This window comes from Montipora capricornis, chromosome 12, assembly GCF_036669925.1.
Source record: "Montipora capricornis isolate CH-2021 chromosome 12, ASM3666992v2, whole genome shotgun sequence".
NCBI classification, from domain to species: Eukaryota; Metazoa; Cnidaria; class Anthozoa; order Scleractinia; family Acroporidae; genus Montipora; species Montipora capricornis.
Genome location: NC_090894.1, coordinates 11110757 through 11130756, shown reverse-complemented (window position 1 = coordinate 11130756; position 20000 = coordinate 11110757). Strand labels below are relative to the sequence as shown.

The 20000-nt window shown below is 40.3% G+C and overlaps 2 protein-coding genes across 2 annotated transcripts in view; one reads left to right on the top strand and one right to left on the bottom strand.

Annotated features, from left to right (window-relative positions):
• LOC138027664 (uncharacterized) overlaps positions 1-12678 on the bottom strand; it is a 14851-nt gene extending 2173 nt beyond the window's left edge. Inside the window, exons 1-6 of the mRNA XM_068875226.1 lie at positions 12622-12678; positions 5207-10477; positions 3069-3174; positions 2454-2768; positions 1664-1848; positions 1-898 (exon numbers count right to left, since the gene is read on the bottom strand). The exon at positions 1-898 is cut by the window's left edge and continues 2173 nt beyond it. Coding sequence (XP_068731327.1) covers positions 569-898; positions 1664-1848; positions 2454-2768; positions 3069-3174; positions 5207-10333 — 6063 coding nt within the window. The 5' untranslated portion in view covers positions 10334-10477; positions 12622-12678 and the 3' untranslated portion in view covers positions 1-568. The remainder of the gene's footprint in view (positions 899-1663; positions 1849-2453; positions 2769-3068; positions 3175-5206; positions 10478-12621) is intronic.
• Positions 12679-12789: 111 nt separating this feature from the next.
• The window catches only part of LOC138026707 (zinc transporter ZIP9-like), an 11974-nt gene continuing 4763 nt past the window's right edge, over positions 12790-20000 (top strand). The window contains exons 1-4 of the mRNA XM_068874154.1: positions 12790-13009; positions 16073-16181; positions 16875-17093; positions 19521-19592. Coding sequence (XP_068730255.1) covers positions 12911-13009; positions 16073-16181; positions 16875-17093; positions 19521-19592 — 499 coding nt within the window. The 5' untranslated portion in view covers positions 12790-12910. The remainder of the gene's footprint in view (positions 13010-16072; positions 16182-16874; positions 17094-19520; positions 19593-20000) is intronic.

The following is a 20000-nucleotide window of genomic DNA, read 5'->3' as shown; positions in this document are numbered from 1 at the left end:
TTTTCCAATAAAAGCGTTTGTATCCGAAATAAATGACCATATTGAATAATTGTGACGTACACGGTTGCCCTATTGTTTTAAAACAAAAGCTCCTTGTGTGAAAGGTCTTTAAATAAAAGAGAGGCTGAAGTTGACCTTGCTTTGATACAAACCTCATTGCTTTTCTTAGGTAAATCATGTTATTGTAATGCTAACGAGTTTCTATTTACATAGGACAAGCAATGAGTTTTGTATCAAAGCAAGGCCAACTCCAGCCTCGCTTTTATTCAAAGGCCTGGTAACTGAGCACAGAACTGTAAAAATGGTCTATTATCCAAGATGGCGCCGCCCGGTAAATTTGAAAGTGAAAATAAGTGATTCTAAACTTCCTTTGTTTCAAGACAAACACTTTCTAGGAACAAAATTGTCGAACCAAATTTGACTGAAATAATTATTTTTGTTCGGTTTAAATTTTTTCATTAACCACAGGGTAGGTTCCCTTTAGAAATTCAAGCAACGTTGTAAAAATTCGGTCGTTAGGAGCCCCAGAAAAGTATACAAAACGAGAATGGCGTCGGCAAAAATTTCCCTATAACCTTTGAGGACTTTCAGGGAATTCTGAACGAGCTTTTTCACAGGCTCGAAGAACAACTGCTTTGTATTGTTCCAAACTTTCCGCCACTGTCATTTGGTTAGCATTACGCTGAGCACTGGATTTTTTTTTCTTTGCAATCAATTGGTTCACACTGTCCTCAGACACTTGCTGTCCATCGACGATTTTCTTAATCGTCTCTTTGACGGCAAACGTCAATTTTCCAACAACCTCTTCACTGATTGATTCGTCTTTCTTCAATTCTTCAATGGCTTTCCCGGCCATCTGTCTTGTTCGTTCTTCTTTCTCTTCTACAATATGCGCTTCCTATAAATTATTAAAAGCAAAGGGAAAGAATAACGATACGTTCTAGATACCCAAATGCGCATTTGAAGAAACGAAGAAAAGAGTGCAAGTGCAATGAAGAACGAGACCTTGGACTAACTCTCTGCTTGGCACAAATTAAAAAGCCAGCGCGGTAGACGGTATCGACAAGTAGTTCAGTTTCATGGTCGCTATGGCGAAACAGCATGAGCAGGTTGAGAATTTGTTTTTGTGGTCACTTACAACAATAATACAAAGAACTTTCTTGTCAGTTTTGAACATCCTCGAGCTTTTGTATTATATATTGTATTATAAGAAATCCTTAAGTCAAGTCAATTAATTGAACTCGAAAATCTCTCCACGAGAGGGTATGTTGTATGACATACTTTCTTTTGAAAAGGAAAAATGTGTCGGAGCCTCTTTTCAAGTTTATATCAAAAGTCAAACAGTAAGCATGTTATTTAGAAAAGGACTGCGAAATTTTGATTTCTGACGGGAAGATTTTGTGAAATATATGATGTCAAACGAAGTGGTTTTTGATGGCACGAAAAAACACTATAGCTTGTACAAAACGACCGGACGAGTGAAAGCTGGTTCTAGCAAGGCTCATCCTTGTTAGCCTTCGAGTTGCATCCACGACAGGGCAACGACAATCATGCGAGCGGCGAAGAGGCGGCGAAGCCGAGAGAAGCCTGGGACTGGGAACCTCACAGCTCTCGCTGTCTATTTGTGGAAAGCTTGCTCGCAGACTAACGACTACAAATATACCTTAAAATCGTGGAACAGAAAGCTGGATACGTTTTCCATCGTGAGAGTGACAAACTCTGTTAGCCCGCGAAGTTCAGGGAATAAACAAGCGTGTACTGGAAGATAGTCGAAATAATCCTCTTCAAGTGGGACTATCCCGTAGTCATGCAACTCCCATTGCCAGCTGGGATATGAAAGCCTTTTCACTATAAAGAAGAATAATGCAAGAGCATTGCCAGTAGAAAATACTCATTTTTTGTCATCTTGAACTTCCTTTACAAAGGCTTTTAGGGAAAACAGGTACCTTTCAGATTAAAAAATTCAAAAGATAAGCTTTCCACATCATTGATTGCGAGGATAATTTCCGGAGACGCAAGATAAAAAAAGCCACTGAGATTTGACGGCAGACGCCCGCCCTGAACAGAAATCGAGGACACGAACTTTCGGCAATCTACAATATCGTGGAAGCAAGAATTTTCATACCAGGTTCTGGATACATAATCTTTCTTACAAAAGGGCTAAAAACCCATAACGTAGCTATAGAAATCTTTCAAAATTCAATCAATTGACGGAAATGGCTCAATCTTCATCAGTTTGAATGGCAGTGTCAAATGATCGAGGAACGGTCATGAAACAAAAGGACATTCTTACATACCCAGTAATGTGAAGGCTGCATTAAGGCAGGATAATACTGTCAAACGGAAGGTCACGCCCCCGTCCCTCAAAAGCGGCGAGGGTTAGAACACCCACATGACATGACCGCTCTGCAGTTCCGCATCCGAGTTCAAGATACTGTTCGAGAGACACTCACCTGTTTGTATACCGGCGTATTTCTTTATCCAGTCGAATCCAGGGCTTTCGTTGGACAAAACAATTCTAGGCACCAGTCCTTCTTCCAAAAGCATCTTATAAAATGCGACCCACAATTCATCAGTGACGTAATCATGTCCACTGGAGTGCAATCCATACACGAACATTCCCGCCTCGAAAAGCTTCACCTCAACATTTTCAATTTCCTCTCGCTTCCCACGTTTCTCCTCCTTAAAAACGGTCAGAATTCTGTTGTCCACGGAGAGGGCACAAAGGACAGGTTTCTCGGAATGAAAGCCGTTCGGCGCGTAGCATCCTTAAATAGGAATGATTACACAGAACATGTTACATGGGTAGATCAACCTGCAATTTCTCCGCAAGCATCGAGCGAATCTACGCGCGCGCGATCAGTCCTATCACTGTACCACTAATGACAACAACCATCCGTGATTTCACGACGATGCAATCTTCTTCGGAAACAAGACTATCTATGGCCACTGGCACTTGCGCTCAGAATTATTTTACGTCAGGTAGTTTAAATTCTGACACAAGTTTCAATCTGAACTGTTGCACTATCTTTCTTTCCATAGATCGGGCTCATGGATATGCAACTCACCTGGAATTCGCTCAGAACACAATTTGACATTTTCAAGAAATCGGTTTTCCCAGACGGCTACAAACTTCTTCATTTCGCCTCTTTCGCTTTGACTTGCCTCGGAATTCTGAAACAACAAACAGCAATGTCATGCGTCTTCCTGTTGGCTGGATATACATATACATTCATGTGGAATTTCCTTGGAGCCGGTCTAGAATGGAGAAGTAAGGGCCCCGGGCAAATTATACGGCTTCAACATTTCCTTCCACCACCCGTTCGATTTTGACAGCAATGTGGAAACCGTTTGGGACCACCGTTTCAACATGTTTCAACATGGTTAAAAGGAGGAGGGGGGGGAGGGGGGAGGGGGGGGAGTCGGGACAAATGCTTTCAACATCGCTGTGTTCAACAACATCGAACGGATGTTGAAACAAATGTTAAAGCCGTTTGCCTGAGCCTTAAGGCGCCTCCTTCCCCGCCTCCTTCCATCCAATAGCCAAAGTGTTCGCCCTTGGCAAGCAATAGTCCACCTGAGCCCTCCTTCCTGGGTTAAGGGATTACCCTGAGGAGCCATTGCACTGGTCCCGTTGCCTAATAATCCGCGTCCAAATGCCCTTCATTGTCTGCAAATCACGTACACGGGTTCCGCGCTTCGTGTGAGACATAAACACAAGGAATGACCTGTGAACCATCTAACACTCATACGTCGAATGCGACGGGACAGTCCATCTTTTTTATACACGAGTTTACTCTCATATACTCATGTTTTCATTCAGATGACCGTTATAGAACATTGACAAATTTGATTCCTTATAGCTATTACGGGATCAAACTACTCAAAACACAGGGATTTTAGTCAGTAATATAATTGAAAATTTACCGTCAGGTGATCTCGTCCTTCACAAAACCTCAAATTTGATCACTGCAAATCGTTGTCAAAGCGAGAACGGCTAAGAACTGTAACAAAATGTGAAACGCACGGTCGGGGCGTGCAAAGCCATTTTTTTTTGCCCGCTAAACCTATTGTTTGGTGGCAATCTCGTCGTCATCCTTGCGCGAGCTCCCTGTTATGAGACAGTCGTCCACTTTCTTTTGGTCTTCGTGCAGACGTTAACGGGGAGCTTAAGCAAAGACAACGAGAACGAGAGCAGAAGATTGCAATACGATTAATGAACAAAAACAATGGCTTTCCACGCCGCGCACGTGCGTTTTACATTTCGGTACATTTCTTTCCCGATGGGTTTGGTTTTCACTGGCGATGCCAGCGCAAGCATAAGAGCGCTGATTTCACAGTGAGAACGGGGTTAACACAAGCATAAGCACAAGCCCAATAATCCAAATTTTTCCTTTTCCTTGTTTGCGCTTATATTTGCGTTCACTTGCGTTTTGTGAAAACGAAACAAAAAAAAAGCACAAGAAAATCTTGTCTGTTCCAGATTCCCTACGTCTGAGCATTTCAACAAAATGACGGAGACTGTGGTTGAGTTACGCTTATGTCGACGTTCGTTTTCACTTGCGTCGCTTGTGAAAACCAGGCTTAATCGTCCTGACAACGATGCGAAATGATCAAATTTGAGGTTATATGGAAGACGTGAGTACTTAACGATAAGTTTTCAATCTTCTCTCCAAACCGCTCACACATCCACACCAATTATATTCCAAAAACGTTTGCACACACAATCAATGTCGAACGACTTGGGATGATCGCAGAGAGACTGAATTAACGCGAAGTTGTATTTTAACATTCATACGTCCTTCAACTCCTTGTTCAAGCTCCTCAATATTCGAAGAGGTCATCGCCTCCCTCAAACAACATGTTTTACGGTTAATTAATCTTACGACATTCAAAAGCTGATTAACGCTAACCCTAGGTTAAAAATTAAAGAGTTTATTTCTCTACTCCCAAATGCTGTTCAACGCTGATATTGGGCAAAACTTTTCATAAGAAGCAGTCAATCTTGAAAAACAAAAATAAGCACAAGAAATTAAACTTTCCCTGAAAAGTTGAAAACATGAAGCAAAAGTTTACGCTAATCTAGGATCAAGTTAATCGGCTTTCGAACAACCGGGCTCTGGTAAATGGGAAGGCCAAAAGGCTCTTACTTCGAAGAGATAAGAGAGAACTGAAACATTTGACACCAATGATGAGCGTTTCTTACCTTATTCTTTTGGTGAAATTTTTTAATCCTGACTCTGTGCCGTTGTTCCTTTCTCACCAATTGAGTCACTCGTCTTGCAAGGTCTTCTGAGGTAAACTGACTGATTGTTTTCTTTACGGCCGACAACTGTTCCTCCATCTCTTCCAATGACGACTGAACACCAAAAAGATCTTTTGCACATACGTCCTCCTCTCCCACTTTTATGGAAACCACATTACACATGAAAAGGATGTCCCTCCATTCACTCCAAACAGCTCTCAGGGTCCGGGCCAATTTCTTTCTGAACCTTCTGTCATCCGCCGACTCTTGACCGCTTAGGTATCCCGAACATTCCACGGATGGGGAAGACCACAAATCTTTCGAAACTTGAGAGCTCTGACCCTTCCGGTTGTACCCTGCCGCCTGCAATTGAGCAATGAGAGCTCGATTGTTTTCAAGAGATAAAATGCGATCTTGAATATTGCCGTGCAATTCCTTCGGTTGCTTTGATTTGGAAAATTCAAATGAAAAAAGACTCTGGACAATCTTTTTTACATGAAGAGACAGGACTGGTTTGGCGACCACCGCTGACAGCCAACGCCTGAGCAGAAACAACAATGGGTCATACACTTCACTACGGCTTAGGACACTTGGGAGATTTTCGTGAAGATAGGATGTCTGCCTTGTAAAAGGTAACCCCGCTCCTGATACGCTTTGCTGTGTCATAGTGGTTTGATCTTCTGCATTATTATTCGATCTCTGTTGCTTTCCAAAAATCTCGACGAATAGAGCCTTAAGATTCTGGCCATGAATTTTGTAGAGATCGTTCCCTTTTTTTCTCTTCTTCTTGATTTCTTCTTGATTTTCCTTCTTGTCTTCTTTTTGATTTTCATGAGCGTTGCAAAGTTCATTGCAAGCTTGAACAACTTTTTCTGTGATGGCGGCATCTTTCTTACTTCCTTCGGGTTTTCTTACTTTCAATACATTGATGAATTCCCCCAGCAATCTGGCCAGCCGAAGGCGTTCCTTGAATTGTGCCCCTTTGATACCGTTTCCGTTCTCTTGGAAATCTTTAAAACCATCTTCAGGAAACAGGCAGTGTTTGATTCTTTGAGACACAGAGGCTACAAGTTGTAAGGTGTCTGATTTTAGATCAACAATTGCATCCACATCGCGCGATGTTAGGTGATCTAGCGGGGTAGTCAAGAAAGCTACGCACCAGCTGTCAATAGCGATAACGGGAAATCCATCAGCTATCATCAACTGACGCCAATTGGGCAAACGATTGAGACCGTATGCATCCTCTGGATCGTACAGCACATCAAGTTCCTGGAACCTTACTAGAAGATCTTTACACGAATTCATACACAACCGACCAAAGGCTTGTGCAAGCTGCAACACAAAATTACTTTGTGCCGGATCATTCTGCAAGGAAGACGTGTCCTCTTTGTTACAGTAACACTTCATACGTTTGATTAGTTCCAATCTTTCTTTCTTGCATGACCAGAGTGAGGCGATATGGCCGACTGTAACGCCAGCTGGGACACTGACTTGAAAAAGGTCAAGTACTGCTAGTGTCTCTTCAACAGACAACCTGCTTCCAAGCACGTTGCTCAGTTGCTTCAGCTGTGGCTTGACGAACTGGAAACATGAGACAGAGGGCTGTTGAATCACCATGCCAAAAAACAAGAACGAAGTAGCGGACGACCTTTCCATTGTTGTGTAAACGGCATCGTGAAAATTCAATCGAGATTTTTCGTCCAAGTACTCTGCTGCGCTAGTCTTTCGACAAGCTTTCAAAATAACATCTAAATACTGGGACAGATGATGGCGGTTTCGCCGCACGTGCACCCAATAAAAAGCAACTTCTTTAGTTGATGATACTGCTAAAATGGACAAGATCATTTCCAAGTACTCGTCAAGTGATGGTAAAGTTCCAGGACATCCCTGCCTACAACACTTTAAAGGAAATGTGGGACGGAAATCTTTCCAAAGCGACATTGCAGTTTTCAAGATATCTTCGCCTTGCCCAAGTAAACGTTTTAAGTTCTGAATCACTTCCTCGGCAAGAGTGACCGGAGCTGAAAAAGACTTCACAGATTGAGAGCGGACTGCCACGGATGTCTCAGCAAGATTGTGTGGAGCATGCGCAATCATGTCCTTGCTGCCGAAATGCTGTTCTGGTACTGTCTCTTGGGGTAAAAATACCAATTCTTCTTTTTCAATTTTTACTGCAAGAGGAGTGTGGAAGCATTTCATTTGTAAATTTAAGGAACGAAAACACAGTTTGAAAGCCACGCCCGCTTCGTCATTTGAAAGGGGTGAATGGAAAATAAGCCACTCGAGCTCACAAGGTGAAATTCTCCTGACGTTGTCCCGCAAAGCTGTATTAAACTCCGTGCAATACAGCTCTACATCTTCATTTGTTTCTTTGAGAATCCCCTGGAAACGATGTATCCTGGTTGTTGAGTCAGTAGCCGTGTAGGCTTTCCAAAGAAGCTGGGGAACTTTCAAAAAGGAAAGAACGGAGACCTTAGGTGGTGCGAAATCCCACTTCATGATAACCTCTTCAACAAATCTGGCCATCTTTTGCATCTCGATCTGATTTTGCAGCATATATTCAAAACTAAGCATGCTGAGAGGAATCAGATCGGAAGGAGTACCGACTAGAAAACGCCGTAGTGCCTGGAAGACTTCAAGTATTTTGTCCATTGAGTTGAACGCCTGGATGGCTGCTTCAAGAACGGACAAGAAGTAATTAAAAAAAACACGATCTAAATCTTCTTGGGAACCAATGAAACGATATATATCCACAAGCCTATCCCGGGAAATCAAGTCTGAGTTTATCGCTGAAAGAACACTGCTAAGGGATCTTTTCTTGCTTGCCGGAATTCTTGACAAGTTTGTCATCATAGTTAAATCGGCCATTATGATAAAGACCTCATCAAATGTCAGGAACATTTCTAAATGTCTCTTGTTGCTCAAAGAAGTGCTGTTGTTTGAGTAATCGAGAGGAATAAGATGATGTAAAGCTCTTTCAATTCCCTGCTGTGAATTGTAAAGGAAAATATCAAAGACTTTCCTCACCAACAAGAGCTTTTCTTTACCAGAAAATCTAACTGACTGAACGACGAGGACAATGGATGAAGCAAAATGAAGGCGTAGTTGGTCAGGGACATCTGGAGTGTTATCAATTGTCTTTGAAAAACTTCTCAGTTCTGTAAAAAGTTGCAACTTTTCACAGTCGGTCATGCCTAGGTTGCCCATGCCTGGCTGTCGAAAGTGCTCTTCGAAGAATTCTTTGCAAAGATGGTCATCTTCTTCAAGGATGTCAAATACTATGTAACACATCAGGTCAAAATACTCGTTGGCTCCACCTTCTTCGAGATGAAACTTCCGAATCACGTCTAACAGGCCGCTACTGACTAATAAGCCCTTTCTAGACTCCTTTGATTTCTGCAGGACTTTCAATCGTCTGTCACCGGATATTGAAGTTTTCAATACCAAGGACAGTAGTTGCAACACCTCGTGGGGAATGGTCTTCATTGGAATGTCTGTATTAACAAAACGTTTGAGAAAATCGAGGATCTCGCTGAGTAGCTCATCTATGCAATGACTGATTTCTCGTACTCCTCCAATAATTTCTTGGAAAACGTTTCTTTCCTCTTGTCCCTTGAATTGCTTGGCCAAATTATTTAGTTCTCGAAGAAGAATTTCCTTGGATTTAAATGACAAGTTTTCACAGAGGGTGAGTTGCTTGATCACATTAATTGAGAACACCGAGTCGTTGGTAGGACGTAGAGAAACTGGGAGCCTCTTCCAAAAATTTAGTATCTTATCTGCTCTTTCTTCTTGACAAGGAGCTTCTTCGCAGGGTAGTCTTTCGGAAAACAAGGCCATTAAACTTGCGAGAATACGGTAATCTTTTTCATTAGTCTGAGACGTTCGTCTCCAGAAATTGAGTACTTTGTAGACCAGGTTTCCATCTGGAAGTAAGGACAGGACTTTAAATAAATTATTAAATGCCTGTGCCTTAGCTTCTGTTTGTGGCGAATCTGGTAACGGACCTTGGCACCAGAACAGGTTGAGAACCTCTTCAAGGACATTATTGTTGATGCTGGTGGTTGATATTAGCTTAAGAGATGTTTCTGTTATGAAAGGATGGTGGAAAAAGTGATCTATGTACCTAAAGAATACATCCTGCCTTTTCTTAGTAGAGAGGAGGCTAACTTCGCTCCCATTACTCTTCATATCTTCCACAATACCCACAACATTGCAGACAATTGATGTATAAACAAGTTGCATTGTTTGAAGACTACATGTAACGTCTGTGATACCTGTAAGGTCTGTAAGACCTGGTTGAAAAGAAGCCGAATGCGATACACGTTGCTCTTGCCATTGTAAGGGATCCACCTTGGCTAAACCAGCTGCAAAGCTATTGCTGACGTTCTCTAGTCTCAGCAGTTTGATCCAATTGGGGAAGAAAACAGACTGGACCGTCTGGTATTTAGATACAATCTCTGCATCCGCGGTAGCAAACCTAACTGTTTGGGCGAAAATCTTTTCAATGCAACCCCCGTCTCTTCTTTTGTCGAAAATGGCCAAAATATCGTCAACGAAATGGTTTGTTCGCCTCGACAGTCTCTCCAAATTGGCTGCTGGTTCTGTCTTGTTGGCAGTGTTTACAATCAGATTCCCTTCCTGAAAATCCTGCACGAGTTGGAGTAGCAGGGAAACGACTGTACTCGTACGGCAGTGTTTTGGTGGAGAGGGAAAGCAGAATTTTAAGGCTTTGACATAGTAATAGAAGGCAATTCGTTTGGGCAAGTCAGTATAGCAGAAAGAAACGCAAAGCTCAAAAAGCTTCGTTACTTCGCGGACGAGCTCCGAAGGTTTCTTCATGCACTTTTGCAAAGGAGCCACAGCAAGGTTAAAGATTTGAATTACGTGATAATCTTGTAAACACTGAACATTCTTGAGAAGCGCAACTTTCTCTTTTTCATCTTCGAAGGGAAGTGTTTCCAACTTTGATCGGATTGTGGTTAAGTCATCATCGGTTCTTGTCTCAATTGAGCTTGTGTTTTGGCTCAGAGTTTGCTGCTGATTGTTGCCAAACATCTCATTAGTAACTCTTCCCTCTTCATCCATTGTCAATGCCGGGGTGATAGCTGAATGCACGCTTCGTTCTGAGGACCGTTACATTCTAAACTTCACTGAAAACCATTTCTTGGACCCCTCTCTACCCTTGGCCAGTTAAAGTGATTGCACGTGTGAGGTCTCTCAGAACTTAACCTAAGAAAGAGAAAATCCTATAAACACTGATAAGAAAATATTATAGCCCTGCGCTATTCATGGTTTGTAGGCCCACCTCATTTGTTAGAACGACCATTGTTTTACACCACAACATGTTTCAGTTGTTTTATGTTGACTAGAATGATGTGACCAGTCTTTCAACAAAACCATTTGAAATCAATTTGTTTTAATTCAAAAGTCCCTAAATTAGTGACGAAAGCCGGGTCGATGTCACTTGATTCATGTTTGTGGCAGTTTTTTGCTTCCTTCTTTCTCTCCCTCTTTTTCGCCTGCGTGGTAGACGTGCAAGAGGGAAAGAAGCGAAGTCATTTACACGCCCAAGGAAAAAGAAATGGTACGACAGAAACACGAAAGGCGCCCTTCTGCACTTCATCTTCTTTTGAACCATAGCTACGCAGGGAAACATTTCTTACAAATATAACTTTTACATGAATCATTCAATGTAAATATATTGTTTTGGGACTTTTAACTGTGTTGTGTTTACATTTGTAATTTCATTTGTACCCAAATAATGGTCAATACAGTGTCATTATCAGAACTTCTGGCAAAAGCAGACCTGGTATACAGCTATTTTGAGAAAGGTTGTCGGAAAAAGTGCACGCGACAATCCTGAAAGGTATTGTGGGTGATTTTAAGTGCACTGTTTTTCAAAGAAATTTAAAAGAATCGTACGGGAGGCCACTGATATATGTTTGCGAGTGCAGAAGGAAAGTAACAAAAGTAGGTTCGACAGCCACAGTCGTTAGCAACAGTGTATTGATCATATCCCATATTACCTTTCGGGATTGTCGTGTGCACTTTATTCTTGACAAACTTTCTCGAAATAGCTGTATCGTGATGGCACATTCAAACTCCCATCGTAAGTTTCGATTGAAATGCTTAAGGACGGTGCCTACTAATCCAAAGGTATTTTTGCGCGGCTTTATAAATATGCGGGAAAAGATGATCTCAACAAGTGTTGTTAAATCCACAAAGGAAATTGGGGGTAACCACGCATTTTTCAAAGGTAATTAATCAACAATATTAGCAAAAAGCCTTAAAATACAAAGCAATGTATGGCGTTCCTTTCCAAATTAAAGCTTAATTATCTCGGAAGAGCACTTGCTAAGTTCTGCTTTCTCCGCATAAATTTAAACCGCGCAAAATAGCCCTGCATTAGTAAGCACTACCGATAGGAAATCCGAATATCTGGAGATGCGCAAAACGTATGCGCAATATCAATGGCACCGTCCTTAAATCAAGTAGTTTACATCGACTTCTGTCAGCGCAATTTTCAATTACTACACACGAACGACTTTTTGGGCGACATTACCCGGGGACTCGGGCGACATGCCTGGATAAATTTCGGGCGAGATTTGCTAATAGTACTAATGAAGCTATTTCAGAGCTTGGAGAAGTTCATATGGGGCGACTTTCGTAAGAAATAGAAATAGAAATAGAAATGCATAGGGCTATGGTTGAAAATAAAGCAGAGAATTAAGATATAGAAGCTGAGGATGATTCATTGAGGCTAAAAAACGAGTCATAAACCAGTCGCCTATTAGAGAGATTCCAGGGTTCTCAAACAGGACAAATGGCGCTCGCGAGAGAGAAAACAGTCGCGCGAATCCTACGTAGGCGATAATAGCTTATAATATATCATGCTTTCATCAAATGTTGCAATGATTCTTGCTAAAACGCGCGATGGTTGAGCTCTACACAAAGGTTTCTTATCGTGCAATGGTAGTCCATCTTCGCTAGTGGTCGGAAGAACATTAATTCGTTCCGTGAATATGGATTACTTTCAGAGAATGCCCACTTAACGTTCTAGGAAACAACTATTTTTTCAAATGAAAGAACTATTTAAATAACTACAACAACCAACAAGGTTTGCTTTCAAGGTTAGATTCTTTCCTCCAGCTTTCCGTAGATTGCAAGGCAACTTACTTTATACAACGTATTGAAATAGAAAAATCCCTTGGGAGGTAGCAGAAAGACTCAGATTCGGTTTATTGTCTCGAATTATGAAAAAACAGTACTTAACAATATCTATTTCTTGGATATTTGCTGGAAAATACTTTGACACTTTTTATACCAATTCAAGCGGGAAAATAATGACTGAATACTTCTAAGGCTTTACTTACCTCTCAGCCTGCCGTGAAAAATCATCCCACTCCTCATTTTGCTTCGTTAGCGTTTTCAGTTCTTGGAAAACAACCGGAAATAAATCGACCCATACGTCATGGAAGCCTAATCGGGAAAGTCGTAGAGAAAAAAGGCGTGGTTACATAGGAAAGCGCACGCGTGTCACGAAAAGTCTGAATGTAAATTTTGGGAAGTAGCGAGTGCTCGAGTGTGAAGTTCATGGCATTTTCGAGTGATCAGAAACAATTTATTTCATCTTCTTTTGATGAATAGCTTATCTGAAGTAAAATGGACGACGATATAACTAGGCTGTTTGGGTTAAGTTTCTGCATGCTTGTGGGATGTTATGTCGCCGGTGCTATTCCATTAGCTTTCACGATGTCTGAGGTAGGATATGTGATCATGAGTAAAGGCTACATGTATTTAGCGTTGTAGAATCCTCTTTGTTTCTATGATTACCTCTTTAAGGATTTGGTTGATTACTATGTTATTTTCTTACACTATTTTGCTTAATTATTATGCATTTACAAATTGTATTGACCAGCTGCAATGTTTAGAACGCCGTCTACGACAAAATTAAAAGGCCATACGTGTATCTTACATTAAGATTTTTTTTCCGTGGTGAACCTGTGGAAGGGAGCCGTTGATAATTTATATTCTTCTCGAAAGAGATCGGTCATTCAGGGTACTGTACTGAAGCTTAGAATGAAAATATGTCAGCAGTTTCATAACTTGATGTTGAACAACTTTTGGAAAAGATCTTGACCTAATTAAGCAACAAAACGATCAAGAGGGCATACATATGTAGGTGAACAAACAAAGAAGCTTGTTTGCAAATAAATCCATGAAAAAAACAAGTTGCATTTAGCAAGGCAATAGTACAACTTGTAACTAGCATTTTTGACGAGCAGGATGCTCCCTTTTATAAAAAAAAACCTACAACTAGAAAAAAACATAGATTTAATGACTTTTGAAGATGAAAATTTTTCGAGAGTTCTATTTGGCGGATTGGCGATTTTTTGTGGTGTGTGGGAACAAATTTTTGCAGTTCAAGAATACTGAAATTTCTGCTTGAAACTAATTTTTGTGATTCTCTGTTCAAACAGCAGAGAAGCAGCACATTTTGTTTTCAACTTTTATTGTATGTTATGTTACTTTACTTATATAACATATTGAACAACAAAAAAACCAAAAGCCTACCCCTTCCCAGAGGTTTCATTAAAAGCCGGCAACCGGCAAATTTCGCTGGCTACTCCCAAAGTTATCGCCACCTAATTTTTTGATAAATTACACGATTCTCACAGTTTAACTTCGATCCATTTTAATATTTTCATTCAATAAAACAACAAGAATATCAAGAAACCTTTTGCTGTATTTTCTGTTCCTTTTTGGACGTTGGATATTTTTAATAAATTCCTAGTTATTTGCACTTAGCCTAGCCACTCACACCCCAGTGCGATATCTACTCCTACCATGTTAGATGAATAGAGGAGAAAGACTAGTGCCAAATGTTTCTTGTATCACTTTCACTGGGTCCTTCCAATTTTCCATTTGTTGTTTGTTAAAAATAGTAGACACAACTAGAAAGTGCACAGCTGGAGGTGATGTTTTGTCCTATTTCAACAAGAGATAGAGAGTGCAAAAAAATTGTCCTCTTACTTGGCCATGTGTCTACGTGTTAATAAGATATTTGTGACTGATGTTGTTGCCCAGATTGCTGGACATGCCATTTCCGAGCGCCTAGATTTCAAAATTTTCTGGGGGAGCATGCCCCCATGACCAACGGCCTCACAGCCCCTTTCTTGCTAGAACCGCCTACTTCACAAAACCAGCTGTTTACTGGTACTACAAAACTTATTGAAACCCCTGCCTACCATGAACAACAAAAATACAATTTCAATATAAGGTTTGCCTGTTTACAGAGGCCCTGGCAAATGGTCCATGTGGACCATGCATAAGTCATGGTCATATTTAACTACTAAGCTTTGGAATGGCTTACCCACTAGAGTTAGGGACTGGGCCGCCTTTAGGCGCGTTGCTTTCGTTTATGGCATGGCTTTAACTTTGCCGGATTGTCACAGATCTGGGTGGCTGGGTCAGACACATAGGTGTGCTATCCCATAGCATACATATGAATTATTTAATTCTTCGAATTTTAATTTTGATGCACATTTGATCGCAAATTAGATCTTATACATATACATATTAGATATCACATAGTTTAACAATATTTTTATCATTTATCATAGGTTCTTATTAGCTTATTATTTGTAATTAGTTTCACGTTCACATTTAAACGAGCTTTCAGCTCCTAGGTGACACGTGGGTAAATAAAGTATTATTATTATTATTATAATTAAATGACCCATTAGTGCCATTCTAATGTACTGAATTGCTCTACACTTGACCTTTTCTCCAGCCCGGAGCCCTTGTGTAAGCTTAAGTGGCACATACATGTATCTGTTTATTGAGCGGAGTTCTTAATTAATTTTGACTGAAGGGAGTTAATTTTTGCAGTGTTTTATTTTGTGGGTTTTTTATTCTGGGGAACCATTTTTTTGTGAATTGGGGTCAATCTGCAAAATCCGCAAAAACTAGAACCTGCAAAACTTTCATGCTACACGGTATGTACGTATGTCTTTTTTTCCATTGATTGCAAACAAGACTGTTGTTTCTGTATGAAGTGGTAACAAAGCATCACAGAGCTGACATAGCCATCCATTCGAAGAAGCTGAATGTCAAATTTAGAAAGGGGTTGGGCTGCGAATCTTCTACCACTGATCCTTTCGTTTATGCTTGTTACTTTTGAACATACATTGAAAAATTTCTCCATTCTGACTGGCTAAGAGAAATATGGATTTAAGGTAACACAGTGGAGAGAAGAGGTACATGTAATGCAGTGCAAATAGAAATAACAAACTAAGCATTCTGATTGGTAAATGGACAAAGAAACTCAGAGATACATTGTAGCCAATCAAATGTGAGCTCTGGATATCGAAACTTTTTTGTGTTTTCATGATACAAGTGTGTTGCTTCTCCTTTACCACCTTGAATCACATGATTTTTCTCATGTTATTTGGAATGAATAAGTACTTGTAAATTTTTGTTCGAGACTTTTTTTTGTTTTTATGATACAAGTGTGTTGCTTCTCCTTTACCACCTTGAATCACATGATTTTTCTCATGTTATTTGGAATGAATAAATACTTGTAAATTTTTGTTAGTGTTTGAAAAAGTTTACTTGTGCCTATTTATTCCAAATTGCACTCCATGTCATGTGATTACCTACACAAAAAGCCAACCTTAAAGTTTCACTTAGAACTCGTTGTTAAAATGTGTTCCCATTCTTGAGACGAAGACAACACACATAATATAATATATTTTCAATAAGTGAATGACTTGTCTCCTCAAGTGCCTATATGTAATTACATGTAAATCTTTCTGTGAACAGAAGCGTTTACGAATGATCAGTATACTTGGTGCTGGTCTTTTGGTAGGAACAGCTCTTGCCGTCATAATTCCAGAGGGTGTACATGCATTGTATGAATCAGAGGAGCATGGTGAGAACCCTTGCTACATTTTCTAATAAATAAATTAGTGTTTTATTCGTAGAGCAAACTTGTGCAATTACATGCTTCTCAGCCTGTGTAGCAAGCGTTTCCATGGGGCACAATGTTTTGACCAAGCAAAAAATGGGGCGAGAGAAAAAATGGAGAAAGTGGGAGAGGAGGGATGCGATACCAGCATCGTGAGGACATGGGTTCAAACCCCGTTGAAGTCCTGAATTTTTCAGGTTTCTCTATAGATGCAATTAATAAAAGGATCACACACATGTAGCTTCGCTTGAGTATGATTAAAAGTAAGCAGAATTAGGTTTTACATTAAAAGGTTACCATTCAAAGTTTGCTGATGGAAGACAAAGATTATGAACATTATTTTGCCAAGTGTAGAATTGTCCAATCCCTCAAAGAAACAATGCCATTTAATAAACAACTTACTAACCTCACTTTCTCGGGACGGTACTGGTGATTTTTGGCCCTCTCTCATTTTTGTGCGGACCTGGCTGTGCTTAGTTCGCACTGCCACAATCTCAGGCCACTGTTCCCAAGTAAAGCCCTCATGCTTGGTTACCTAGAGGATATTAAACCTTTTGTTGCTTTTGTAAGGAAAAACAGTGTACATAGGGCGACTCCTTCCTTACCTTTTGTACAAAAGTAATGTTTGTTACGGCTTTTTATCATTAATATTTTTAGGTCATGCTTCCCACAATCATCTGTCACCAGGTACTGCTAGTGATTCACACAGTGATTCTGATACTAAGGACAAACACTTGAGTGATGGTGGCCTAAAACACCAAATTTCACAAGTGGAACCTGATGTCTTCATTGGTTTGTCCTTGTGCTGTGGTTTTGTTTTCATGTTATTAATTGATCACGTCAGTGGTGGCCACTCTCATACACCTCCTGGAACTGGTATGAAAATCACACCTTTGTTTACTGGCAATGGTCTACATGTGGTTCCTTTCATATGATTATAATAAAAGGAGCAGTGTGTGATATGTACTGTATAATAATTATTATCATTACTGTAAACAGTCAAATTAATACAATTAATATCACCGGGAGTCCTCACTACGAAATGCCCCAGGCAGATATAAGATCATATGAGGAGAGGCAAGCATAGAGACAAAAGGAGTGGGAGCCATCATGATGGCAACAAGCTTGCCATCGCTGTGGGGAGGTGGGAGGGTCAAATGCCTGACGTTTGTTTAAAGCCAAAGGGAGGAATAAACCAGATAAAACATTAGCCTATTTGTACCCAAATGGTAATAAATTATGCAAATAAGGTTTGCCTATTTAAACAATAGAGTGTTTCTGTCGAGGAACTATCGGCTGATAGTTGCCCCGCAGAAATTTGATGTTCTTAAAACAAATACTTGCCCGAGAAGCGAAGCTTCGAGGGCAAATATGCTAGTTTTAAGAACATCAAATTTCCAAGGGGCAACTATCAGACCGATAGTTCTGAGACATAAACACTCTATTGTCTTTATTGTTCACTACTAAATTTTCTTCCGCGCGCCAGCTCAAAAATCAGGTTGAATTATTTTCAACTTTATTAGACGAAAGCCGTGTCAGCCAATGTAAAATTTGAAAAAGAAAACAAAAACCCTCTTAATACAATTTCGATTGTTTATTTTCCATAAGGCCGCTTGTTTACAGAGGTATTTTCAGCGGACGACTACTATCCATCCGGGTATTTTCCTCGGACGGGCACTATGGGCTGATAGTGTCTCCGCGGACGAACACTATCGCGTCACGTGATCAATTTAAACCAATAAAAATCGGAGAAAATTTAGTGGTGAACTATAAAGAACAATAGACACACAGTAATTTCCAGTTTAAATCGCAAGGAAATAAGAGGCGTTTGTACTTGATTGCTGTCACAGTGGTAAATAATTAGTGACGGGATTATTTTTCGATATTGACTCAGGGATACTCAGGACAGAACTCTGCTTGCTCATAATGGGAGGTGAACATACATGTAATTACATGTATGACCTTCAAATTATTATACCAGATGCTTTTTCTGTGACCACATAGGGTGTCACTGTCACAACTTTGTGACCGTGCTGACGTCGCAGCTCAGTCTGCATTACAGAAAGCTATGTGTAGTCTTGTTGATCTGCCATCTTGGTGTGTACATGTACGTTGTATGTGTGTTGATTCTTGTCCATATTTCCTGTTCTAGCTTGTAATGTTTTCCTTGTTGACTCTGGTACACTCGGGAAAAAGTTCAGGGTTGTCCTACCAGGAATGCAACCTGTGACCCTCCCAGTACTCAAGTATCTACATAAAAAAGTAACATACCACTGAGCTACATTTACAATGTAGAGGGAGCTATATTAGGCCATTACATTGTAGAATAAGTTCAGTTGTTATATAGCTGAGTTTTTCCCCCCAGCAGCACACACTCTCATTGGTTACTTCACGGTCACATGACATCTAACAATAAAACTGTTTCCCGCCAAAAGTCTCTTAGCAGGCAACAGTGCAAAATCTATGATGTCAGAGGGTAACAGTGCACTGTTACCTGCAAATGTTGACCGATGACCGCCATTAATGTTGCCATTGTACGTTTTTCTTTTTGTGCTATGTAACAATCACTTAAGGACTGGTCCCTCGGGAAACAGTTCATTTTGTTTCCCTCAGCTGCGCCTCGGGGAAACTTTTACATTGTCGGGAAACAAAATGAACTGTTTCCCTCGATCGGGACCGGTCATTAAATGTTTACTGACAATCGTCTAGTTTTGTTATGACTGTTATATTCAAAGGGTGGCATTCTTGCTAGTGTATTGTGGAAGATGACATAATTTTTATGTTAACCCTGGTGAATTAACCAATTGACTCCTGAACCTCCCCACACTGGCAAGTAAAATTATCTGGCATTTGACAGAGTAAAATATATGAAGTCTCACTCCATTAGGAGTCAATGGATTACTAGTTGAACTTGGTGTTTACAGACTGTATTCATAAAAGGCAACCAAGAAATTATTCTTTTGTCTTTATGCTAATCCTCCTTGCTAGCCTCATTAGCACGAACAAAATTCAAACAAAGTTTTGCTCCAAACTGAGGCTATTGAGGATGATTAGCACAAAGACAAAAGAATAATTTCTTGGCTGCCATTTATAAATACGGTCCACTGACTTCGTAAAAGGCGCTCACAACAAAATATTTAATCTGTTTCAGACAAAATATTAAAAGAGAAATTGCAGTAGTGTAATGCATGGAAAATTTAACTGTAGCACATTAAAATATTTTGATGCAGAAAGTGTAATGAAACTATCAGAACCTTGACTAAGAAAATTTCATTCTGAAGTAAAATTTCTGTCTTGATATAGATCCAGAGACTAACGGAAGACAAAGACATAGTAAAATAACAGCCACAGTTGGTCTTGTTGTTCATGCAGCAGGTACGAGTTTATGAACCCTTCTACTGTAGATAGGTGCCATGGCAGACTCACATTAGGGGGCTTAAGCATGTGCATGCCAGGACAGTGGTGTTCCCAGAGTTTTATGCCAATCATCTCTGATGGAGAAAAGAGACTTGGCAATGTAAATGAAGTCGTGTAGACAAGTTAAAAGGGAAAACAGCTCAGCTCCTGTTGCCGTCCACGTCTAAAAAATGTGTGTTCTTAATGTTTCCTGCTGACCTTCACTCTTCATCTTATGTTGCTGATTATTCTGTCACCACGAGAATGTGTTTTTTTCCATCGGCATTGACAGTAACAAACTTTGGCAATCACCAATGATAACTTTTTGTAACTTAGCACTAGTAATGGCCATTTCAGATTTGCAGACTTCCCCCTTTAGAACAACAC